Source organism: Sarcophilus harrisii, chromosome 2 (genome assembly GCF_902635505.1).
Source record: "Sarcophilus harrisii chromosome 2, mSarHar1.11, whole genome shotgun sequence".
Classification (NCBI taxonomy): domain Eukaryota; kingdom Metazoa; phylum Chordata; class Mammalia; order Dasyuromorphia; family Dasyuridae; genus Sarcophilus; species Sarcophilus harrisii.
The window spans coordinates 597,604,682-597,632,352 of NC_045427.1; the positions used below are offsets into that span (position 1 = coordinate 597,604,682).

The 27,671-nt window shown below is 38.7% G+C and overlaps 1 protein-coding gene across 5 annotated transcripts in view; it reads right to left on the bottom strand.

The window, feature by feature from the left end:
• The window catches only part of CPEB1 (cytoplasmic polyadenylation element binding protein 1), a 73,277-nt gene extending 46,039 nt beyond the window's left edge, over window positions 1-27,238 (bottom strand). For 2 of the 5 annotated variants that reach the window (XM_031956305.1, XM_031956304.1), the window contains exons 1-2: window positions 27,115-27,238; window positions 15,898-16,072 (exon numbers count right to left, since the gene is read on the bottom strand). In XM_031956305.1, coding sequence (XP_031812165.1) covers window positions 15,898-16,072; window positions 27,115-27,129 — 190 coding nt within the window. In that variant the 5' untranslated portion in view covers window positions 27,130-27,238. Of the gene's footprint in view, window positions 1-15,849; window positions 15,872-15,897; window positions 16,073-26,014; window positions 26,330-27,114 lie in introns of those variants that run through there. The other 3 variants (XM_031956302.1, XM_031956303.1, XM_031956307.1) reach the window with 2 other exon arrangements.
• Between the last annotated feature and the right edge of the window lie 433 nt (window positions 27,239-27,671).

Consider the following 27,671-nt stretch of genomic DNA (forward strand, 5'->3'; position numbering starts at 1 on the left):
GAATTGCTAACAAATTCCTTTTATGACAGAAATATGGTACTGATATCTAAACCAAGAAAGAGTCAAAACTGAGAAAGAAAATTAAAGACCAATTTCCCTAGCAAATATTGATGCTGTAATTTCTTTGCTAATGTTTAAGGTTTTTGCAATTTATCACCAGGATAATACACACTATTTATACCAGGAATGCACAGTGGGTTCAATTTTAGAACAATAGCATAACTGACCATATCAATAACAAAAACAGAAATCATGATTCTCAGTAAATGCAGAAAAACTCTTGACAAAATAGAGCAACCATTTCTACTAAAAACACTAAAGAGCACAAGAATACATGGAGGTTTCTTTAAAATGATACATAGTATCTATCAAAAAAAAACTCAGCATTTTCTATATTGGGCATGACAGGAAAATATGATAAATATTGGGAAATGTGGGAAAACTGGGACATTATTGGTAGAATTGTGAAGTGATTCAGCAATTCTGGAGAACAATCTCAAACTATGCTCAAAGGGCTATAAAATTGCTCATACCCTTTGATATCATGATATCATCACTATTAGGTCTATATCCTAAAGATTAAAAAAAAAAGTAAAAGGACCCACCTGTAAAAAAGTATTTGTAGAAGCTCTTTTTGTGGTGGCAAAGAATCGGAAATTGAGTGGATGCCCAATAATTGGGCTAAGTTATGGTACATGAATGTAATAAGAATATTATGGTTCTATAAGAAATGATAACCAAGCTGATTTCAGAAAGAGTTTGGAAAGATTTACATGAATTGATGCTGAATGAAGTGAGCAGAAGCAGGAGAACATTGTACATAGTACAGCAAGATTATGTGATGATTGACTGTGATAGACTTCGCTCTGCTCAGTGATACAATGATCCAAGATAATTACAATAGATTTAGTATGGAAAATACCCTCTGCATCCAGAGAGAATTGTTGCTTTAATTTCCTCTTCATTTATGGTTAATTCACTTCATTTTTGATTCTGGTAATTTGGTTTCCTTTTTTAAAAATCAAATTAACCAAGGTATATAAATTTCATTGGTTTCCCCCCCCCCATAAAAATCAACAAAATTTAGTTTTATTTATGAGTTCAATAGTTTTTTTTTCAATTTTATTACTTTCTTTGAATGTGGATTGAATGTGGATCGAAGCATACTATTTTCACCTTTTTTTGGTTTGCTTTTTCTTTCTTGTGGTTTATTTCTTTTGTTCTGATTTTTCTTTCACAATATAACTATAATATGGAAATACATTTAAAAGTTTGCATAAGTATAATCTGTATGATGTTGCTTCCTGTCTTGGGGAAGGGATGGATAAGAAGGGGAGAAAAAAACAATTGGAATTCACAATCTTACAAAAATGAATGCTGAAAACTATCTTTACATGTGATTGAAAAAATAAAATACTATCAACATTTTCTTAAAAAAAAAAGTGAAACAAGAATTCTCACTATCGTCACTATTAAATATTGTACTAGAAATGTGAGCTTTAGCAATGAGAAAAAGAAATTGAAAGAATTAAAATAGACAATGAGGAAATAAAACTATTCTCTGCGGTATGAGAATCCTAAAGAATCAACTAATAGCTATTTGAAATAACTTCAAAGTTACAGGATATAAAACTCACATACATCAGCTTTTCTATCAACAAAGCCCAACAGCAAGCGATCCCAAGAGAAATTCCATTTAAAATATCTGCAGACAATATTAAATATTTGCAAAATCTACTGCCAAGACAAACCCAATAAATATGAACACACAAAACACTTTTCACACAAATAAAGTCACATATAAACAATTGGAAAAATATCAAGTGCTCATGGATAGGCTAAGTAATGTAAAAATGATACTTCCTCTTAATTTACTTATTCAGTGCCATACCAAAATGCCAAAAAATTACTTTACAGAGCCACAAAAAATAACAAAATTCATCTGGAGGTACACAAGGTCCAAAAATAGCAATTATGGGGAAAAATACAAAGGAATGTGATCTAGCCATACCAGACCTAAAACTATATTATAAAGTAGCAATCATCAAAACCATTTGGTACTACCTAAGAAATAAAAGTGATGTATCAGTGGAATATATTAGCTATACAAGACATAATAGTCAATGACCAGTAATCTGATAAACCCAAAGACTCTAGTTTCTAAGAACAATTTGACAAAAACTGCCAAGAAAATTAGAAAATAAGTTTGACAGACACTAGACACAGTCCAATACCTCACACATTGTATACCAAGATAAGGGAATAAGGTATGATACCATAATCGCATCAGGATAGCAAGTAAGTTTACCAATTGATGGAAGAGGGAAGAATTTGACTTAACAAGAGATAAAGAACATAATAAAATGAGGTTACATTTTTTAAAATTTGCACAAAGAGAAAGCAACCAAGATAAGAAAGCAAGCAGAAAGCTAGGAAACAATTTTTATAGCCAGTATTTCTGATAAAGATCTTATTTCTGAAACAGATGGAAAATGGGTCAAATTTATAAGAATACAAGTCATTTCCCAATTGATACACAGTCAAAGGATATGAATAGGCAGTTTTCAGAAGACATTAAAACTATATATAGTTGCATGAAAAAAATACTCTAAATCACTACTGATTAAAGAAATGCAAATTAAAACAATTCTCGGGTACCATCTCACACCTATCAGATTGGCCAACATGACAGAAAAGGAAAATGATTAATGTTGGAGATGAGGGAAAATTGTAACACTAATGCACTGCTGGTGGAGATGTGAACTGATTCAGCCATTCTGGAGGGCAATTTGGAACTGTGCCCAAAGAGCAATCAAACTACATATTCTTTGATTCAGCAATACCATTATTAGATCTGTATCACAAAGATATAAAAAAGGAAAAGGACCCACACGTACAAAAATATTTATAGTAGTTCTTTTGTGGTGGCAAAGAACTGGAAATTGGAATGTCCATCATTTGGGGAAAACTGAAAAAGTTATGATAAAAGAATGTACAATTGTTCTATAAGAAACCACAAAAAGGCTGATTTCAGAAAATTCTGGAAAAACTAACATGAACTGATTCTGAATCAAGTGAACAGAAGCAACAGCAAAATAATGTAACGATCAACAATGATAAGACCTTAGTGCTTCTCAGCAATGCAGTCAGCCAAGACAATTCCAATAGACTTGGGATGAAAAGTGGCATCCACATCCATTAGAGACCACTATGGAGACTAAATGTGGATCAAAGCATAGATTTTCAGCTTTTTTAGTTTACTTTCTACTTCTTGTGATTTTTTCTTTTGTTCTGCTTTTTCTTTTTTAATATGACTAATATGGAAATATGTTTAAAATAATTGTACATGTATAACTTATATTGCTGTCTTGCAGAGGGGAGGAGAAAAAAATTGGAACTAAAAGTCTTTTAAAAAAAATCAATGTTAAACTACACGTGATTTGGAAAAATAAAATACTAGTAAATCAAAAAGAAAATTTAGAAAAGGTATCACTACTTTAGTAATTAAGAGGAGTAAAAAATTTTTAAAAATTGTTTTTTAACTAGGCATGATAATTTTATAAGAAGTGACCATGATTTATGGCATAAAGACTGCAAATAAATGCAGAAAAAGCAACTATGAAAAACATCCTTTACTGACAAAAGCATGATTAAAATCATAATCAATAAAGAGACAATATAGGAAAGATTCAATTTAATGGCCAGAGAGCTAGCCTTGAGATCCAGACAAGGGGTTTAGGTCCCATGTTGTACATGCCAGCCAGGAGGCATGGGCAAGTCACAACCTATAAAAGTACTTGCATTGGTCAAACAAATTCTTCATCAGAAATATCCTAAGTTCTAGATCCTATTCCTAAAGAGTCTGAAGAAATGATTTACATTCTAAATAATTGATGGGTTAAAGAATAAATCACAGAAAACAATATATAATTTTATTAAAGAGTACAACAAAGCATACCCAAACTTTTGGGATTCAGACAAAGCAATTCATAGGGTAAAATTTATATTGCAAAATATTTTCTTCAAAGAAGGAGAAAGAACAAATAACCTGATTGTGCATGTTTAAAAAAAAAAAAGCAATACCAACAAAAATGTTTAATTGTTTGTTAAGTAAAATTAGGAACTTTTTAAAAAGGAAAAAAAGTAAAATGAAACAATCTAATCTTTTTTTATTATAGCTTTTTATTTACAAGATAGATGCATGGGTAATTTTTCAGCATTGACAATTGCAAAACCTTTTGTTCCAACTTTTCCCCTCCCTCCTCCCACCCTCCCTCCCCCAGATGGCAGGTTGACCAATACATGTTAAATATGGCTAACCTAATCTTAAAGAAAAAACAAAATGTCAATACCAAAAATAAAAATTGAGAATTCAAAATGAGGAAATTTTTAAAAATTAACAATTCTTTTAGGTACATGCCAACAAAACTGATAATAAATTAAGTAGATGAATACTTGCATAAATATAAAATGCCCGAATTAGAAGTACTACTTCTATCTTTGAAAAAGAAATTCAATAAGCCATAAAGGAACTCTCCCTCCCCCCCTCCAAAAATATTCCAAGACCAGAGATTTAACTGTGAATTATATCAAAAATAATTCCAATAACATAAATTACATGTAAAAACAAAAAACAACTACACCAAATTCTATCAGATAAATATAACAAAAAAAAGCAAAGGAAAAAAACTTAAGAGGAATAATTATTTCTATTGAGTATAAACACAAAACTATTAAGATATTAGCCAAGAAGCTAAACATTAAAAATTCTACAGCATGATAAAGTTGGATTTGAACCAAGAACACAGGTAACTTTACATTTCCTAAATTTTGTATACATTATTTTGGTGTTTTCCTATTAGAATGTAAACTTCCTATCAAACTGATTTGATATTATTTTTAAAACAGAGGTGGATCAGTGGGAAATATTAGGTACAAAATATACAGAAGCCAACAAAAACAAAAGCCTGTTCAAGGCAAAAAGGAGCCACAAAAGCTTCTTGATTATGAGTGACATGATTCGACTTTTCCCTCAAAACTAATCTGTGTGCAAGATGGGATAGAAAGGAGTCCAGAAGGAGATCAATAAGGAGATTATGGCAATGATTTCAGGCAAGATGGGATGAAGGGCTAAAATAATATGATAGCTATGAGTAGGGGAAGAAGAGATATATTAGAAACGTTGTTATAATCAACATGATTTTGTAAAATGAGTGGATGGGAGCTGGGGTGAATGAAATTGAGGACTCCTATACGTGGTAAATGTGAGTAACTGAAAGAATAGTAGTCACCTCAATGGAAAAATGAGGGGAAGGGTGGGCAAAAATAATGAGTTTCATTTTGAATATGTAGAAATTAAGATGCTTATTGGACCCGCTAGGTGGAAATTTCTAAGTAATAGATAAAGATGGGACTAGAGCTCAGACCCTAAATAGGAACGAATTATGGGATGTAGAGAAATACTAGTTGAACCCATATAAGTTAACGAGATCACTAGGAGAATATGTAGAAAGCAAAAAAGGAGGCGGCCTAGGACAAAACATGGTAATGTAAATTAGGGAGAAAAACTAGCAAGGGAGAGGAAGGTTTGGGGCTAATGACAGAAACAAGTTTGTCACCATTATCCTGAGACTACAATAAAGGGATGCTGAGGTTATTTAAAACATGGAACTGGAAAAAGAAGAAGTTCACAAAAGTCTTTTTCCAGTAAAATAGTACACAAAATACTTTGCTGGGAGAAAGGGAAAGATCGTAGTACAAGTACCTTGGAAAGAGAATGCTTTGAACAACCATTGGAAGGAATATGATAGGAAAATCAAGAGAAAAGCAAATGACTGATGTGTAGCAGTAGAAGCCTGAGGTCTAATAACAAATTTGTCATGCAACTCTCCTGCAGTGTTCAGCAGCACACAAGGAACAGTAAGCAAAGGAAGTCAAGGGCAGAGATTGACTATCTACAGAGACAGGGCTAAGAAGGAAAAGATGAGTTGCAATGTGACAATGGTGGAGAGGGACACATGAATCAAGTCAAGCATAAACTGATAAACAAAGAGTTAAGATACTGATGAGAGGAAAAATAAGACCAGAGAAGAAAGGAAGACAGAAGGACTCAAGTTGTGGCAAGGTCAAAACAGGAACTTAAAGAGAAACTCCAATTGTGGACATGAAACACTTGATGAAATCAAACATATGAACACCCCTGCATGAGTCTGAGGTAAAGCTGAAGTTACTGAAGGTGGAAAAATGGGAAGAAGGAAGAGTGTTATGATAACAGTAATTATTAAAATATCCAGTATTGGATTATAAAAATGAAAAATTGTATCCAACAAAATAGTTTCAATTCCACAAGCATTGGTAAGTTCTTATGTACCATGCTAGGTACCAGGGATACCTACACACAAAAAAATGAAGGTACCCTTTGGCCTTTCAAGATTTCAGAAAGTAATCTGAAGTAGAAAAAAGAAAATACAAGGGCTATGTGGGGGATGGGAAAGAAAAATAAGAATGTGCCAAACCATGCACAGCCTGTGCAAAAACCTTGAGTTGAGATAGGGAAAAGCCAACAAGGACAGGATGAAATGCAAGTACAGAGCTCAAAAAGGAACAATGTAAGCAATCTATATAACACCTATGATGTGCCAGGCACCATGCCAAAGAAACACTCTACAGCACTGGCCCTGAAGTCAGAAAGATCTAAGTTCAAATCTGGCCTCAGACACTTTCTAGCTGTGTGATCCTGGGCAAGCCACTTAGCACCAATACCTCAGAAAAAAAAAAAACCCACAACTTTACAAATGTTACCTCATTTGATCCTCACAATCCCTCTAAGAGGTAGAAGTTGTTATCTCCCCACTTTATAGCTGAGAAAACTGAAGTAAAGAGATGAAGTGACTTGTCCAGAGTCACCAAGACTTACAGGGGACCTGGATGTTGCATTGCCTAGAGTTGAGTGCTCTGTGTACTATGGCACTCCCCAGCTTAGCAGGTAAGAACAGAAGATCTGCAATTGTACTGTCCAGGCAAATAGAGACAACCATGGAAAAGAGCTCTTTACAAGGCATTCCCAATGATGCCTTTTTGCTTTTCCTACAGTCATTCTTGGAAATTAGCCACACATACTCCTCAAAAAATGGAGCCCACCTTTATAATCTAATCCAAAAAAAATTCACCAATACATCTGACAACATATGCAGCATTCAGTCTGCTTGCTGAGGAGAAAGGATCAAAAAAGAGATCTTTGATCATCTAGAGAAAAGCTGTTTCAGTGGAGTAGTGGGTTTAGAAACCTGACTATAAGGCAATGAAAAGCAGGTTGCAACTAAGGAAGTCCAAACAATGAGTGTAAACTGCTTTTTCTAGGAGTCTGGCTGTGAAAACAAAGTGAGATACAAAATGATAGTTTAAGGGCCAATCAGGTCAAGTCAAAGGAAGGTTTCTATTTATTTTTAAAGCTTTTTATTTTCAAAAACATATGCAAAGATAATTTTCAACATTTACCCTTGTATAAGCTTGTGTTCCAAAATTTTTTCCTCCCTCCCTTCCCCTCACCCTTTCCCTAGACAGCAAGTAATCCACTATATGTTAAACATGTGCAATTCTTCTATACATGTTTCCACAACTATCATGGTGCACAAGAAAAATCAGATTAAAAAGAAAAAAATGAGAAAGAAAACAAAATGTAAGCAAACACCAACAAAAAAGTGAAAATACTATGTTGTGAGCCCACACTCAGTCCCCACAGCCCTCTCTCTGGGATGGCTCTCTCCAAGGGGAAGGTTTCAAGAAACAGACCTGGGTACATTTAAGGCAGATAAACCAGTGGATAAAGACTAGAGATCATAAGAAGGTACTCAAAAGGTCATGATCAGAAAAGATGAGCTCCAGAGATAAGGAAAGGGTTTAGTCTTATTGGAAGATTCCGTTCTTTTTCTCAAACTGGAGCCAATGGGGAGAGAAAGGGAACAAAGAATGAGACTCGTGGTATCGTCAATTTTCTTGGTAAAATAAGAGTAAAGATCCTCTGCTAAAGGTTTGGAACAGATTATAGAGACTATAGAGAGTTTGAGAGAAAATCAATCAGAAGAGTTAAAGAATGGTAGGACAGCTACTAAAGCCTAGTTGGGATCAGGCTAAAATGGGATTTTATCCAAGAAACTCAACAGCAGAGGAACTGTTGCTAAGGAGGGTAGTAGGGAGAGGCTAATTCAAGGCTCTTTGGCAAACAGCAGCAGGACTATAAGAGTGCAAGAGATAAGGCATGTTAACATCATTTAGTCTAAAGTCCTATTGTATTTAGGAGTATAGAGGGCAGCAGAGAAGTAACCTGCCTCACTTTGTACTGCTTAAAAGAGAACAATGAAGGGGAAAAAAAGAATAAAATGTAATAAATAAGACTAAAGAACAATCCCTAACTAAAAAAGCAGTCTTCTCCCTCCACACACTCACACAAATATATAAAGCAAAGATTTGTAAGGCAATGCAGTATTATACAGAGTGAGACTTGGATTTTGGAAGATGGGTTCAAATTGTCTAACATTTGTTGATAGGAAAATAATCAAATTATGACCTCTTTATCTTGTTTTAATCATTTGGAAAATGGAGAAACAAATTATCTCTATTTACTTCACAAAGTATTATGAGCCTTCAAATGGGATATCCTATATCTCAGCACTTGTCAAATTTTAAAGCCTTAGATATAGAATTGCCAGATATTGTAGCTTTTTATAGTTAGTTGTTATAATTTTGATAAAGCCAACATTATAAAATATCAGGGTAGAATATCATTCCATAAAAATTATTTGAAAAGTTGTAAAGTAATATTGCTAAAGAAAATAACATTAAGCTCCCATTTCATACTATATACTAAAATACAAGATATATTGTGTATCTAATTTATATTTTAATATATTTAACATCTAGTGGTCATCCTGCCATCTGGGGAAGGGGGTGGGAGGTAAGAGGGAAAAAATTGGAACAAGAGGTTTGGCAATTGTCAATGCTGTCAAGTTACCCATACATATAACCTGTAAATAAAAGGCTATTAAATAAATAAATAATAAAATAAAATACAAGATAAATCAATGAGGCATAGAAAATATTTTTTAAAATAACAAAATGGAATCATCTCTCAACTATGAAGGAAATTCTCATCTATCCAACAAAAAAAATAATTTCTAAGTAACAAAATAGTGATTAGTTTTTCACATTACAAAAAGAAATGCATATGCAGAATAAAAGAGAAAACTGGGAATTGTTGCCATAAGCATTACCAAAATAAAATGAATATAGCAAATTCCTTATAGACTTTGAGGAATTGTTGAGGATAAATGGTTGAGGGAAAATTACCAGTAGCCTCCACCTGAAAACCTTTCAATTCTAGTAAAAAATGTGGATTGAAACAATTCTAGTAGCACAATACACCTATTAACTTCTTACAATCTGGCTTGACTTTCCTGTAGAAAATGCTATCTAAAGTTACCCATGATCTGTTGAATCCAACTGGCCTCTGACTTTTCTGTAGCTTTTTACATTATTGATGACCACCCTTCTACTTGTAGATTATCATCTTTCCTATTGGTTTCAGTGACAATGCTTTTTCCTTATTCTCTTCCCACCTATCTGGTCATTCCTCAGTTTTCTCTGCTGAAATTATCCATCTAACTCTTATGGAAGTCCCCTAGGGACTCCTCTCAACTACTCTCTTTTGGGGCTCTCACTAACAATCATGGTTTGAATTATATTTCAGTGCAGTCAATTTTCAAATGCATTTACCTAGTCATTTGTCATCTTAACTCCTATCCTTACATCTCCAGTTTGCCTACCAGACATTGTCTGGGTATCCCCTCAGAACCACAAACATCTCTATAAATCAACTTAAATCTGTCCTTGTCCACTTCCATTTCGATCAAAGGCCATCTTTCCCATTCACTAGATTTGTAACCCAAGTCATCTTTGTAACATCTTACTATATACATATCCAGTCATCAAATCTTGTTATATTCCATCTGTATAACATCTTTTGCAAATGTCTTTAAATAAGCATCTTTTAAGTACTTTCTATGTACCAAACACAATGAACACAAGCAAATAAAAACAATTCTTGGCCATTAAGGAGCTCAAAGTATACTGGGGAAATGTACCTATAAAGCACAAACACAAATTCACAGAGGACAGGAAATTAAGAAAGGCCTTATAGAGAAGATGGCATTTGAGTTGGGCTTTAAAGGAAGATGGAACGCTACATCCTTCTCTCAACTAATGTCTAATCAACCTAGTTTAGACAGGTTTTAGCTCTTGCCTGGTATTTAATATAATTTCCCTGCTTCTAGTCCCCCTTTCCCAACTTCCATCCAGTTCCAAGTTAGAAAATGCCATTCAAAAACTTGCAAAGACACCCTATTGCCACTTGGGCAGCTAGGTGGCGCCATAGTAGAAAGAGTCAGGAAGATTCCTCTTAGTTCAATTCAAATGTGGCCCCAGACAATGGGTGATCCTGTGCTAGTCACTTAACCCTGTCTGCCTTAGTTTCTACCCTATCTGCTTCGGTTTCCTTATCTGTAAAGAGATGGAGAAGGAAATCAAGAGCCTCTTCAAATAGCTTTGCAAAGACAATCCCAAATGGGGTCATAGCTGGACATGTCCAAAAAAACGACAGAACAATGATGCTTCTTAGCTAAGTCACAAGCCCTCCCAAGTCTGCCATTGAAGGCCCATCATAATTTGATTCTAACCCATCTTTCAAATCTTATTACATATTTCTATTCAATAGGACTCATGGCTATTTCTTGTATTCAGTATTACATTTCCCACTTCCACACATTTGCCCAAGCAGCTTCCCAATATCCAGACAGGACCCTATTATTAATCTCTGCCTCTCAAAATCTTTATTTCCTTTCAAGGTTCATGTCTCCTTCCCTTTTTTAATTATCTGCATTTACTTATTTGTATATTTGTCACTCTCTCTACATCCTAGAGCAGGGGTCCTCAAACTTTTTAAATAGGGGACCAGTTCACTGTCCCTCAGACTGTTGGAGGGCCGGACTATAGTAAAAACAAAAACTTTGTTTTTGGGGCCTTTAAATAAAGAAACTTCATAGCCCTGGGTGAGGGGGATAAACGTCCTCAGCTGCCGCATCTGGCCCGAGGGCCATAGTTTGAGGACCCCTGCCCTAGAGCAACCTAGAAGTCATGAAGACCCAAGGTTCAAATCCCACCTCAACTCCTGGCATAACCCAGAGCAACCACTTTACTTCTCTCAGCCTCATCTTCCTCATTTGTAAGATAAAAATAACAGTACCTCTCTCCAAGGGCTGTTGTGAAGCTTTACAAGTCTTCAGGTGCTATGTAGATACTACGTATTATCCTTTATCTTTGTATCCTCAGAATACAAAACTGCCTAGCAAGACTATGAAGAAAGTCATAATAAGCAAAATTCAAAGTATAATCTCTCCAAAAAAGCAATTCAGTGATATGTAATAAAAGCTACAAAGCTAGTCATTCCCTTTCATTTGCTAATATCCCTACTTGAATTACACCAGTGATGTCAACTCTCAACAGAAATGGGTACCATTAAATCATACATAAGATCCCTAAAAACTACATATTAACATTATCTAGGTTTTAGTATTTATATATTTACAATAGAAATAGATATATCTGCATATAATAGAAAAGAGAATACTATAGATTTATATAGACAGCACTCCTGATCTCAAAACCCTGCTCTGAGCACAAGTTGTTATGACTTAGGCACACAAAACACTCCTATCAAATTAATAAGCATTTACTATGTGATTATGTGCCATGCACAGTGCTATAAATACTGCGTTAGATATACAAAAAACCCACCCCAACAACAAACCCCACAAAATCTCTCATCAAGGAGCTTCCAATCTAATGATGAGAAAGGAAATAACATAGAAAGCATGAACAGGCAGCCAAAAATAAATAATCTAAGTATACAAACATCAAGAAATGCATGAAATATAGTATACTAATATGAAAGAATATTATTGTGCTATAAAAAGTATTAAGGGTAAGAAATTTGGGGAGATATATGAAGTAAGACAATTAGAATTCTAAGGTATTCCAATTCCAGAGAACTCAGGATGAAACAAAGAATTGATGCACTCGAAAGTACAGTTGAAAGCATTTTTTCCTAACCTTTTTTGTGGGGGGAGGTGTTAAAAATAAACAATTCTCTTAAGAAAAGTTTAGCCCAAATAAATTCTAATTTAAAGCATTATGAAAAGCTCAACAACACAAAATTGAGATTATAAACTTCTAATTCTAATCTCTCATTCATCTAAATGTCATGGTTTTTTTTGTTTTTTTTTTTTTTTTTTAACAATCTCAAATCTCAAACATAGCACCACCACTAACCTCTACAGTTAAGTGGAGAAAAATCTAAATACAGTTATAGATTAAAGCAATTGGTTCTGCTATAATTTATGTTTCAAAAGCTCAGATTTGTTCCACTACTGCAATTGGTATATTAGGGAACATTTTGAGCATAAAGACAACTTTGAGTCTGCTTTTTTGATTTCTTTCTTGAGAAACATCAAGAATGCAGAAAATCACCACTTCACAATTATTCAAGCTGCAAACTTTCAATGATCATTTCCACAAGAAAGCTTTAGATTGTTGTCAAGTGGATAATTTATTGTATATCTTCCAATACTGTAGTAAGCTGTGAGCTCAGAAGGGATGGTCTAAATCTTGAGTTTCCTTCACAGTTACAGCTAAGGATTCCATGCCTTGACAATCCATCAAATTTGCTACAGCCCAAGAGAAGTAGGGCCATGGGTGCCTGAGGCTTCAGCTGCCGCCTCTCTTTATTTTAGCATTTAAGTCTCTCAACATTTAACATGTATCAAACTGTGCTACTCTTTTGATTAGACTATTAAAAAAAAAAGATATCACTGATCCCACTTTCCTCACTAAGCCCTGTGGTTTTCACTGCACTAAACTGCACAGCTCACTGTTTTTGGAGATGATTCAAGTTATTGAAGATGATTCAAGTTACAGTAGAACTGACCAGACTCCAAAATGACTATCAAGACAATAGGACAAGATTTGGTTTCTATGACCCTCAAAAAGTTACTCTCTGAGCTCCCGTTTCATTATCTTTAAATAAGGGTAGTGAACCTGTAAGATCTTTTTTTTTTTAACCATTATTATTCTAAAAAAACAAACCTATAAGAACATTCTCCAAGAAAATAATTCAAATTTTTTTAAGGAAAAAAAAAGTTGAGGCTTTAAAATTCCTATTGCTTAATTTTAAAACTTGAACTTTTAAAAATTAAATATCATTTAGATTGTTGCTTCTATGGCATTTAGTAAGAGAAAAAAATAGCATTTCAAAATCTTCAGTAGCTATGATTTGTGTTTTTTCACCATACATTTGGCTTTTTAAAAATTGTTTTTAGGAGGCTCTTTATTACTCCACCCTGTTTCTTAACTTCCCTATTACTGGGCTATCCATCCTCTCAGTCAACTAGACCTAAAACCTAGTGTCATCTTTGATTCCTTCCAATTTCTCCATCCACCATTCAACTAACTCTCTCCATTCTATGTTAACATTTCTCCTTTGACTCAATCACCATTCTGGTACAGGCCCTTATCTCCTCACACCTGAATTACTGCTGGGTGGTCTCCCTATCTCAACACTTTCTATAGTCCATATTCCTCCCAGCTGTCCAAGTGACCCCCCCACCCCAGCATTTACCTCTGACCATGACTAATTCATTAAATTCCTGTGCCTTCCCCCATTACCTCAAGTAACTGATATAAAACCACCTGACCCCTTCCTCAAGAGCAATTTCACACACACCCCCTGCCAGGGACACTGGCCTCCTGACTATTCCAGTCACTGATCACTTTTTCTGTCTCTCCCCATTCCTGTGACTCCTGGCTTCCTTAAAGCCTCAGCCACAGTCCTACCTCCTGAAAGAATCTTTTCCCAGGCTTCACTAAGCTTTGCTTAGAGACTGTTCCATTGACTGTGTGCTCCTACATACTACGTGCATGTTATCTGCCCCATTCAAGAATGATCTCCTCAAAGAGGGACTGTTGTTTGTATCTCCGGTGCTTAACAGTGCCTGGCACATAGCTGAGCAAGGAAAAGAAGAGTTAAGCTTTTTTCCCCCCACAACTTGCTAAAATATGACTTTATATTTCAATCATGGATGGAAACTTTGTACACAGGATACAGAAGTCAATACTAGACTGCAAATTTTTGTCGTTGGATAACTCCAAAGGGTTTTCAAAGTTGCCTATTTGATGTGTTTTCATACTTTCAATCTCTTCTTACTTATCTTTGGCCCACAATACCTGCATGATGAAATAAATAGTAGTAAATTTTGCAGCTGCCAACAATAATCAAAAGTATCCTAAACACCTTTTTCTAGGCAGTTCAAGACAAGTATTTTCCAACTGTGGATATGGTCTAAGAAATGGCTTCCTAGGGCACCCAAAAAACCAACTGTATTAACAGATCAAACTATTCTACCAAAAGTAGTTTTAGTCTAATTATTCATAGATTGGAAATGCAACTGTGATAGAAAAGCAACTATAACCACTTTTCAAGAGGTCTTTTTTCTTCAATTGTCTCTACTGTCTAGAACTACTCTTGAGGTCCTTAGGATAAAATGTGCTTTTAAGTACCTCTGTTCAAAGATCACTAAAAGCAATAACACAACTCTTAATATTCTAAATTGAGATATATATGTATGGAATATGAAAATATAACCAACTCTTAACAGGCTTTGAGATATCAAGAATAAGGGGCAGTTTTCAGGTTCATTCCATTCACGATTTAGTTAAGATAAAATTTTACTATTAGATAAAGCAGAAATTCTTTTCCTTTTTTTTTTTTTTAAAAAAAGGTTGGTTACATGTATAATCAATATTCAACTGTTTTACTTAAGGAAGGGGCAGAATTGGGAGGCAGCTAATTTGGAATTCAAAAAGAATTTTACATATAATTGGGAAATGTCTAAAAAATAAACAAAATAATATTAAAAATTTAAAAGATAGTTGTTATATACTACTGGACCTTCATGGAGCAATTCTGAAATCCAAAAATCCCAATATTTTATAGTTCAGTGATTTCCAAATCCAGGTGTGCAACATCCCAGAGTCTCCAATAATCAAGGATTATTATAAAACCTCCCAAAACAAAACCACTTTAATCTAAAACCCCCACATATCAATATATACAGATCTATAAATGCATTCTTGACATGTTACAACTCTATAAAAAGTTATTATACATTATGTCTATAATAAGTATCTTCGAAACCATTAATCTTCAGCAAGTAGTTGCCTCCACACAAATAGGGAATTTTGTATAAAGCGTCTATCCAACTTTGCTACCCATTTGGTGAATATTTTACTCCAGTTCTCAAATCATTAAGATGAAAAAAGCAATTTAAACTTCCAAAAAAGAATTAAGGCTTTCTCCTATTTAACAGGTTATGAGAAAAGCATTCTGCAAACCCTGAAACATCTAGTACAATTAAGTCATTACCTAAAAATTTTTCAGTGCTTTTGAAAACAGTCCAAATAAAAGTGTGTTCTAGAACATTTACTCTTCAACAGTTTTTATGGTTAATTGTCTACAATCTCCTATTTACATCCCCAAACAGAAATTCTTGAGTTAACAGAAAAAGAAATACAAACTCTAGTTAATATCATTTCTACTTAATATCATCATTAACAATCAACAGGGATGGATTTTCTAGATTCTCATGTCAAATCTTTAAAAAATAAAACAAAAATTAAATATCCAATGTAGAATATAGTAGTAATCCACCCTAACCCTCACAACTACAAATTTCTTAGCTGCACCTGTAACAACACAGTCCATTTCTGCTTTCCACAGCAGAGCAACATCACCTGACAAGTGATCATGTCTTCCTTTTGCAATAGGTGTTGTGCAGACTCGACTGAAATCCAGAGAGTTGTCCAACATGGCGTTTATTCTACGGAAAATATCAGCATTGCTACAAGTTGAAAGTGCAGGGGCTTCAAGGCTATCCCAGCAGTCTTTAATCCTCCCTGTGTCTTCTTTCTAGTATGACAGAGAAAAGAGTCCATTAGCCTAAATTCATTTAGTTCAAACTCCACATTATCAAGTTAAATTAATAATGAACAAATCTTAGTCTGTTATTCAATGGAATACGTACATAGGGAGCAGCTTTTAACTCAAGTGTTTTTGCAAGAATCAAATAAAGATCTCTATGAAAATGCTTTGGAAATATCAAGCAGGACAGGGAGTAGATCTGGGATTTCATTGATATAGGGAACTTTGACAAGTAAAATTATACATACACACATACACACACACACACACCCTCCCTTTACCAATTCAAGTCAACATCTTCTATAATTTATAGCCTCAGGGAACTTGTTGCCTAGCCCACTGTAAAGTTAAGTAAGTTCTTGTCCAAGGTCATAAAGCCAGCATGTGTCAGACATGATTTGAATCTGGATTTCCTGGCTCCAAAACCAACGATCTATCATACTATCACTCCAAATAACAATATATGCAAATAAGCAATTATTCATTGAAAAAGTTTTTTATATACAGAAGACTGTCAAGGTACTAAAGAGGGTATTAAATTTTGGGGAAAATATGGTTTGTTGGAATCCTTACAAAGTGTTAACTCATTAGATTTGATAGAGACAATTATCTAATTTAGCATGGTTCAGTATGATTGATCTGATCCTACAAGGAGATGTTATGGGCCAGAACTTGAAACAAGGTACGAAGTGGAACTGATAGAAACAATGCTTGTGTTCACATCTTTAGAGAGCTCATATAAAGCAAGAAGCTCTCAGGGCCAAAGAGCACTCTGGGAGGAAGCCCACAAGCCCACTCTCAGAGGTGGAGTCAGATTCATTCCAACTGAGAAACTTGGTTTTCTTAAACAATTCAAAAATATGTTATAGATATAATAAATTCTTAAACTAATATAAGATGATGAGGATGATATAGGAACACTAGCAAGTCTTAAGGAACATTCAGATTTTAGTTGAATTGGCAAGAAATACCAAAGGAGAATAAATTCCATGAGCAAAAAAATTAGATAGGAACCTGAATCCCAAGTTCTGGCAACGGTTAAGTGGTATGATAGATACAAAAAGTTCTCACTTAAGGTAAATAGGATGTTTCACAGATCTCCCCCACTTCTCAGTGAGAATCCACATGGCTGTGGCCGTGGCCCTACCCCCTCTGAATCTGTACAAGGTTTGCAACCTCTGTTCCTGTATGCCTACAAGGAGCAGAAACCAGAGCCTAGTTCAGGTCCTGCTGTTCACAGGGGTCAAATGTGTAATGCAAATTTATTTGAAGCAAAAACTCTCTAAATTCTCTCAAGAATTCACATAGGATTTCTCCTATAAAAGTGTCGTTTAGGTTATCTTCACTTAGTCCTAAAACCAGTATCTACCAGTCACTGAATGTTCTCGCTTTCCAATTCTTTAAAGAAAATGTGTAAGGCTTTAAAAGGCTGGTTAGCCTCTCTTTCCCTCCTTTATCATACCACCCCTACCATAAAATTAACTTCAATTCAAACATTAGAGAATTCAAGAAAAACAAAGATCCTGGACCCAAAACAAAACAAAACAAAACAAAACAAAAAAAAAAAACACACCAGGGAAGAGTACAAGGTATGCCTATTAGTAGTAATCAAGACAGGAGCAGTTTCAATGAAAATCAGTTATTTTTACAGCCAGTGTTTTGATAAAGGCCTCATTTCTCAAATATATAGAGAACCCACTCAAATTCATACAAATACAAGTCATTCCTCAATTGGTAAGTGGTCAAAGGATATCTAGACAATTTTCAGATAAAGTATTATTAAAGCCATTTATACTCATATGAAAAAATGCTTTAAATCACTACTGATTAATGTAAATTAAAACTGTTTTGAAATACCATTTCATACCTATCAGACTGGCTAAAATGATAGAAAAAGATAATGATAAATGTTGGAGGGGTTGTGAGAAAAGTGGAACACTAATACATTGTTTGTGAAGTTGTGAACTGATCCAACCATTCTGGAGAACAATTTGGAACTATGCCCAAAGGACTGTAAAATCGTGCATACTGCATACCTTGGATCCAGTAGTGTCATTATTGGGCCTATATTTCCAAAAAATATTGTAATAAAGAAAGGATCCAAATGTGCAAAAATATTTGTAGTAGCAAGGAATTGGAAACCGAGTGAATGCATATTATAGTACACAAATGTTTCTTATAGAACAATAATATCCCATTCCAATCAGCAGGATGATTTCAGAAAGGCCGGGAGAGACTTACATGAACTGATGCTGAGTGGAGTGAGTAGAACCAAAAGAATATTGTACACAGTAAAATAGCAAGACTCTGATGATCAATTAATAATAGCTCTTCTCAGCAATAGTGACCTAAGACAATTCCAATTGAATTGGGATGGTAAATGCCACCCACATCCAGAGAGAACACTATGGAGACTGATTGTGGATTAAAGCATATACTATTTTCACCTCTTTTTTGTTTGCTTTTTTCCCTGTTGTTCTGATTTTTCTTTCACAACATGACAATTTGTATAACCTATATCAGATTGCTTGCTATCTTGGGGAGGGAAGAATTAAGGAATGAAGGAAGAAAAGAATTTGGAACTCAAAATCTTAAAAATAAAATGAATGCTGAAAACTATCTTTACATGTAATTGAAATAATAAAATACTATGGGCAGTTTTACTGTTGATCCCTATGTCATCTTATACTTAGTCACTAAAAGCACTGAGTTTTCATCCTCTGATGCCCCCGAATTTGTCCTACAAATGTTTTTATACTTGCCTTACTGTTAACTTTCTTATGAAAAGATACCTCATTGTCTTTGTGCAACTCCCATCCTCCTCCTAATCCCCAAGACTCCACATCAGTGAAGAATGACTATAAAGGAGCTGGACAGTGCCAGAGGAGGTAGGCCTCTTGGAGAGGGACCTTCTGAACCTCTTTAGAGTTTCTCTAACCTCTTTACTTTCACAGAGAAATCCCTCAAAACAGGAGCTATGTAGCTTCTTCGGGCACTGAAAGAAGAGAATGATACCATCACTGCTGGCTTGGGTTGTCCCATAGGAGCAATCGAAAGAGCCAGCAGATGCTGTTCTTTAGCCATGTTCTGTACTGAATTTAAGTGCTTCAAATATTCAGGAGCTTTTTTATTATTAAATGATCCTGCAATCTCGGTATAGGAAAGGTGAATGTAAAGGGAAATTCATCACACCAGAACAAAACAAGTACTGCAAAACTAGCAGACACTCACTTCCCATAAAAGCCTCACTGTTCCCATGACAAAAACCCAAGGGAAAGCTTACAATTGATTTTAAGATTGCTGTTTTGTCAAACATTTGAGTGCCTACTGAATATGAGTAATTATACTAGCACTGAGGAATATAAAAATATAAGCCATGGTCCCTAATCTTATTCAGTTCAAATGCTCATTAGGAAGACAAAGGAAATGTAAGAGGTATGGAATTAAATCTCAAGTAAGTACCATAGAAACAAAATGGCACAGGAGTTTACTAAAAGAAGTCACTAAGGAGTAGGGACGGTTGGCAGAAAAGATCTAAACTGAGGAGGGATAAGGAGAAACCAATCTTCCTGAGAATTCTATCTGAATGAAGACATGACTGGAGTGGAAGACAGGACTGTCTCTCAGTAGACAGTTTAGAACCACTCCATAGCAGGTTATCATGGAAGGGGAAATCATATGCTTCATAAATGTGAAACTGGCAACTGGAGGTAATCTGGTACAATGGAAAGCATATTGAACGTGAAACACAGATTCACATTACAAATGTTGTCGTAGTCATTTTACTTACCTTTTCTTTTTTTTTTTTTTTTAAACCACTTTTTACTTACAATCCTATGAGAACTGGACTAAATACTTTTCTCCCAAGGCCTTTAAGAGGCTCATCCAAGAGGGTCAGAAGATCCTTCCTTGCCTCCTGCTCAGATCCTAGCTCCATGACCTGACATCTTCTGAGCTATGAAATTATGCTAGAAGTAGAAGGAACAAGAAAAAGCAAATACAAGAATATGAGAAGAGGAGGTTTAGTTAGGTAGCAGTTATTGTTTGTTCTTCCTTCTCAAGAGGACCATGACATCAAGGAGGAGGTGCCATGATCTGCATGTGAATTGGATTTCATTGAGAGGCTGGGCAAGGTCAACTGCTTTACTTTCCCCTCTGGAACCAGTGACCAGATAGAGATCAAGATGATTGAAGATGGTCCTGAATGCAGTGGGAGAAGATAGTAGTTACTGAAGATCTGTCACTTTTTATGAATTACAAATTCAGTGACTGAATATTGTGGATAAGGCAGCTAAAAAAAATCCAAAACAATCTTAGACTATGACAAAAGGTGTCCTGAAAATGGGAAATCAAGAGTCACTTTCTCGACTCTGAGCCCAGATCCCAGCTATATTATTATGTCTAGTTTTAGAGCCCATATTTTAGGAAGGACCATCAATAACCAGAAAAAGCATCCAGAGAAAGGCAGCCAAACAAGAAACCCATAAAAGACCTCAGGATCAGCTTGTATGAGGAGCAATCCAAGTAACTGGAGACGCTTAGTCCAAAGAAGAGAAGTCTGGACATGAGAGCTATTTTCAAGTATAAGAAGACCCGTCAAGTCAGAGGGATGAGACTTTTTTCCTGGTCAATTCTGTAACAGAACTAAAAGGCATGGTTGGAAATTGCACAGATTAAAACTTGATGCAATGACAAATTTCCAGATAACCAGAACTACCCAAAAGTATAATGGGCAAACCACTCTCTCAGTAGTAGCCTTCAAGGAAAGCTGGATTACCACCTCTCAACAGTTACTGTCCCTACTCAGATGCTGTAATGATAATACCAGCTATTGATTGGCTGAGGAAACTCAAAGAGAGATGAGGGAATATTCAAGGGTGACTGGGAGATTGAACTCCTCAGGAAACAAAGGGTGGCTGCACCACACCAAATATTTATTGGGAATTAAATGTATAAGTTACACAGAAATCAGTTTTCCCTCAAGAAAATTGCTATCTAATTCTAATTAGAAAAAGAGCTACCAGGAGTGAATCAGACAAATAAGCAGAAAGTTGAAAGCGCTGCTTAAGATTTCTTTACAAAGAGGAGAGAAAAGGAAGAGATGTTTTAAATTCTGTGAACAGATAGAGCTATTTCAATCCAGAAAAGGAGTCAGGACTAGAAATAGATTGGGGAGTCCAATGCAGTAGTGAATACTTAGAACAAGAATGTACTATGAGAAAAACATTCTGGTATAAAGATTGAGCTTTGAGTAGAACTACATAGGAGGAATATGAATAGAGAAGTTACAATTGAAGCAAAAATGGAACAGAGGTTTAAAAAAATGGAGAACCATCTTCAAAGGCCTCTGAAAGCCAATGGAAGAGAATTTCTAAAAGGAAGTGAGTAATCAATGTAATCAAATAGAAATGAAATAACACTGCTCCTAGAGTTTTACCATTAGACACAGGACCTAGGATAAGTCACAAAAAAGTTTCCCCAGCTACTGAATATTGGGGTTGAAACAGAGCCTGTCTAATTCCGTAACAGAGAAAAATCTATGGATATGGTCATTAGATTGTCACTGATGATTTTAAAGGAGGTTTCAATTACAGCAAGGAGTTTTATAAAAGCAAGACTGATGGGGGCTGATTTGTAAAAAGGGTCAAATCTTTAACTTCTGTCTTTAACACCTTCCTTTCTAGACTCACTTCTAAAGTTCTCACACATCCTTACCAACACTCCAGTTTCTGGCCTTCTGCCAAGACTGAGGGGAAAAGTTAATATTAGCCATGTTACTACCTAGAAAGAATTGATACAAACCGCTAACCAAGAAATTTATTGTACAAATTATCTTTGAAGGTAGAATTCTAGATCAAATGTGCATTCTAGAATGTCAAGTACAAGTATCATAAAAAATAATTTTGTTTGATTTAAAATAAAACAACTTCACTAAAAACTGCCATCTAAATCAGGATATAGGTAATCTCTGAATTACATTAGCTTTTTTTTTTTTTTAATCAAGTAAAAGATGCTAATTACAACTCATGCCAAACCAGGGAAAAAAGTAAAATCCTCTCAGCAGAAGCTTGCCCCTCTACTAGTTATTGGTTTCTACTAGTCTACTAGTTTCCTGGCTCAATCATAAGAATTAAAAAGGACCAGACATCATATAGAAAAGCATATCTATGATTTTTCTTGTGTAACATGATAAATGTGGAAATACAGAAGAAACATTTAACATATTGGATTACTTCTTGACTAGGAGAGGGGAGTAGAGGGAAGGTTAGGAGAAAAGTTTGCAAGGATGAATGTTGAAAATTATCTTCGCACATATTTTGAAAATAAAACTACTAATTTAAATTAAATTAAAAAACAAAGAAAGAAAAAAGAAAAGCAGATCTACAAAGTAGACCTTTTTCTAGTATCTCCATTGCTAGTACCTCCTGAGATTACTTCTCATTTACTCTGTATTTATTTTATATGAACACAGTTGTCTGCTTGTTGTCTCTTCTATTATAACTGGCAGGGGACAGGGGTTGCTTTTACCTTTCTCCAGTGTGTAGCACAATACTTGGTATACATTAGGTGTTCAATAAATGCTTGACTGATGTACTCAGGGATAAAACAGTAGGACTGATATAAAAATTAGGTTTCTTGATCCTTTGTGTTGTGGACCCCTTTCTTTTGACAGCCTGGTAAAGCCTATGGAACATTCAGGATATTTTTTTAAATGCATAATGGAAGTGAAAGAAAAGATGGAATTTTTTTCCCCACGCAAATTTACAGACTACCAGCATTCTATCTGTCAATATACTCCAAGAACCTTTACATTAGAATAAAAGATTATTTACTACTTGAAGTCATCCTTTTTTTGCAAATCTGAACACAACAACTCATTATTAATCCACTAATTTCAAAGGAAAAGTACTAGAAGAACTGATTCATTTCACCTGGTATAACTTGGTTGCAAGTGGTCATTTAACAAAGGAAATAAGTGATGACCAAAATATTACTCTACTAGTAGCAAATTCGAGTTTGTTCTGTTATTGCAGACTTTAGAATGAGCCCTAGACTATTCTTAGAGGAACAATGCATTATGAGCATTCCCAAAGGAACATATTCTGTAGTGTTGAAATTTTGATTAATCCTCCATAGAAATCTAAATTGGTATGGGAATTACAGTTAAAAGGAAATGCTACATTTAAGATCTAGTTTACCTTTATTGACCCTTAAAAGCTGTTTTAGAATTTAAGATTAATCCACAGTTCTAGCAGGGAAAACATTCTGGTAATTTTAATTGACGTTCAACCTGCCCACTAAAGGAAGCAGGTCTCCTTTTGAACAGTAAACTTTACCTGCCTTTCCAGACACTATCAGATCAGCTAACTCTGCCTCAATACAAAAAGAATGGTAAATGCAAGCACATTCCTGCTAATATCAGTATTGTTGTGCCAATGGTTAGAAGCCATGCTAGCTTCAGCAGCTACTAAAAAGTTTGTCTCCAAAGGGAAAGGTTTATCAAAACTGCAACCAATAGGAAGCAGAAAAATAAAAGCTGTCCTATTTATTCACATTAAATAAGCAGCCTGGCCTATTTCTCTCACTACAAAATAGAGACATGTATAAAGTTTGATTATTTGCTGTATTTCTTGCTCTATTTATCCTTTTCCCTTTTTTTCATATCTGAAATCTGGAATCTAAAAATGTCATTCCTTTTTTTATTATAGTTACAACTTCTTAAACATTTTGTATTCATTTAATTCCTTAACAAAAGAGTAAATCAAGAATTTTCACATTCAAATCCCATTTTGGTGGTAATCATACTCGTAAATCAAATATTACCCACTTTCTTGATGCATATACAGTCTGCAACTACAAAAATGGTTTTACACAAAATGTAGTATGATTTTTATCAGAGGGATCTAAAATCCTGAGAAAATGAGTCAGATTTGGTATTTTATTATTATCTATTAAAGAAGAATAGACAACTTTTTTATTTTATCATTTTCACCCACTCCACCCCTTGCCCTTGCAAACCAAAGCTCTTCAGAGTTCCAGACTAAGATTTAGTAGGCTGTCTCCTGTCCCCCACCATCTTGACCATTCTTTAGTTGTTAAATCTGCTTCCCTTCATGGCTGGTAAGAAATTATCCCGAGATGCTGATTTGGTATGGGTTCCCAAATTTGAGAGAAGGCTCAAATTACTCAACCCCACTTCTTTTTAAGAAAAAAAAACCCTCTTTAAATCCATTATGAATATACACTATGTAATCAAAAGTTTCCTTCATCTCCAAGTCTTTGTCCATACGTTAAGATCAAGTGGTCTAGATTACACTTCATACCCAGAAAGGCGCTCCGATTTCAGCTGGCTGAAAAACTAGAGCCTGACAAAACGTCAGCCTTCTGCTTTGCCGCTGTTTTCCTTCGTGGCAGGAGTCACTACTCAAAGAGCCCCCTCGTTATCTAAGCTCCAGAAACGGCACAAGTTCTGGTTCCCTTCAGTGCTTGCTCTTCGTCAGGCAGCTTTTACCTGCGAGCTTCACTACAACGTCGGGGACATGAACAACTGACTCTAAGAGCCCGTACAGGTTTTTTAAGCCCACTTCCCCAGACACCGGAGAGATCTTAAAGGCAGACGCTTTTCTCCAGTGTTATCGACCTATTTGTTAAACACCGTAGGGGAGAAGCTTCTCCCTACTACTACAAGTCCCCTAGGATGTAACGGGAAAGTGGGCCCTGTGGCCAGAGGAAGCCCGAGGCCCGCACGCAGACTCCACTCACCGGGATCTGTGCCCAGTCCTCCCTAAGAACCGAGCACACTAACCCTCCTTCCCATCCCCCTCCTGTTTTAGGGGGCCATTCCCCGATGGAGCGCGGTTCCTTTTGCCCTCCCCCACACCCATCCCACCGCCCTGTCTTTGTGGAGGTGTCGTCCTGCAAAGGAGAGTAACTCTCCCGGCACAAGAAACAGGGGGGAAAGATACCTTTTCAAAGAAATTCATATCCTAAAAACCTACGTCTTTAAAAAAAAAATAAAACAAAACCGGGCTCTCTTTTCTCAGAGAGCGGGAAACGTGCTTAACCTCCGGGCGGGCCCCTCATATTTTAAGTGATTTTAACCCTCCCCCCCCCACTCTTTTCGAATTTCTGCGCCTCATTAGCATCACTTGGAGATTCCCATGGGGGGAAAACACGCGCGGCGGCTACAGCACCGGCCCTTGGTCCCGAAGCAGATGACCAGTGGTAACCAGGGGAAAGGACCGGAACAAAGCTGGGACCCGGCGCCCCACGGCTCCGGGGCCTGGCCGCCGACAGAGACGGGTGCCAAAGGGTGCTTGGGGGGGCGGCGTCTCTTCCCAACATTTCGGGGGGCGGCCTCCGGCACCAAGGCACGGCCAGACGCGGGGCTGGAACGAACCGTGGGCGAGCTCGTCTCAAAGCCGGAGAGGCGGGGAAGGCCGGGGCCCCGCTACGGACACTTGGGGAGAATCCACCCGCGGCAGAAACATGGAGGAGGATCCCTCTCCTAGCTTCCTGCCCAGGGGTGCGCCCCGACCGAGCAGCGTCCGCCCAAACGCCCGTCATCGAGCCCTGGGCCTTCGAGCATCCCGCGGCTGACCCCGAGGGGCGCGAGCTCGCCACCCCACCCTGGGTCACCTCGGGGAAGGCCTCCGGCTGCGGCTCCGAGCCCGGACCGGCCTTGGGATCGGTCCCGCCCGGCCAGAGCGCTGTCCCCCTCCTTTGCCGCTGCCCCCCAAGTTCCGGGGCCCGGGGAGAACCCGAGGGTCCACGGCCGCACGTGGACGCCTCGCGCCCGACCGCCCGCTTCCCCGGCCCCAGAGGTCTCCGCAGCGCCGGGCCCTGCCCTGCCCCGCCCGGCCCACCCGCCCGGTCCGCTCAGTCGGGCTGGGCCGGCATTGACGCGGCTGCGCCCCGGCCCCACCCTACCTGGGCGGCGGCGGCGGCCACTCCGGTCAAGCTCGGTCCGTTACTTAGGGACACTGCCTGCCTGGGCAGGTCGGGCCTCCGAACCGAGGCAGCGGCGGCGGCGACTCCGGGCGGCCCCTGGCTCCGCGCTCCCGGCGCCGAACGTGTGAACCACGTGACCCTCCCCCCACCCCCGCCGGGGCGGGAGGGGGGAGCGTGCGGCGGCCCGAGGGAGAGGCCGCGGCCAAGCCGAGTCGCCCTTAAAGGAGACGCGCCGCCCCAGGGGCCGTCGGTAGCTCTCACTTTCTCACCGCTCCTGCCCGCGCCCAGCCACGGACCTAAGGTGGGGGGGGAGGGGGAGGACGCCTCAGCAGAAGGAGGGGAGCGTCTGGGCTTGCAGGGGGCCGCCCCACGTGGCGTTTCTAGACTCCTCCCGGGCCCTTCCCCTCCGGGTAACTCCTGTGGCTGCTCGTGAAGCTCCTGCCTCACTCGGTATTAACACCCGCAGCCCCGACTACCAGCCAGAACGCAGGTCACGCAGAACCACGTCCGGGTAGGCAGAAGGCCGCGGACCTTCCGAGTCTCGTCCCCCATCCGACCTGTTCCCAACCCCTGCTCCGCGAGGCGCCCCCTCCTCCAATTCCATGCCGCCCACGGCTGCTCCCACCCCGGGACAAGACGCTTTACGAGCGGGGGAAGCTCGGGGAGCTCCGCGACAGACCCCCACGGGACCCCCCCCCCAGCTCCTTTAAGATGAAAAAGCAACAGAATCACGAGGAGAAGCGCGTGTCCCTTCCCTCAAACAAACACACGAGGTTCCACGCTCGCGGACATGTGACTCGCGCCCCGCCCCTTCCCTCCCCCCAGGCAAACAGGCCTCGCAGCATCTCCGGGCAGGGCCGCCGCCTCTCCGCGGATGCAGCGCGCCCAGGCCCGGAGGCGCGGAGCCCAAGGAGAGGTGCCTGCAGCGCCCCGGGCGAGATGCCATCTGGCAGCCCACGCGCCCGCCCGAGGCGCGCGGCTCCGGGCCCGGCAGAGACCGCCCGCGGCGGCTGGGGCGAGGCGCGCCACGCGCCGGGCTCGCCGATCCCTCCGTCCCCCCTCCCGGCCCGACCTCTTACCAGTGAGAACGCCATGGGGCGGCCCGGGCCCGGCCCACGCCGCCCGGCCTGGATGGGCGCGTTCAGCCGCACTGGCACGGGCCACCTCCGAGGCGCTATTTTGCAACCAGCGGCGGCGCCGCCCACCGGACGGCTTATAAAGCCCGAAGGAGCGGCCGTGCCCCCGCCCCCTGCGTACTCCCCCGCCCGCACTACCAACTCGGGACACCTGTTCCCCCAGGCTCGGGCGCCGGCTCGCAAGGGCCGTCCACCCTCGACGCGGCCCCGCGCGCCCCGCGCCCCCGACGCCCTCGCAACCCCGCGTACCCTTCCCCGGGAAGGCGAGGAGGACCCACCCAAAGGTTGGCGCCTCCTACCCCACCCACTTCGGGATGCCCTTAAAGGGGACGCAGTCCCTGCCCCCGAGCGTGGGCTGGAGGTTACGGAGGGGCCAGGGGGTGGGTGCTGGAGGTCAACAGCCTAAACCCGCCGAGCGCGGGAGCAGGTGCGCAGCGCGGGGATGGTCCGGGAACGGGAAGGAGGCGGGAGGGGCGGGGGGCGAGCGCCCCCGCCCCCGC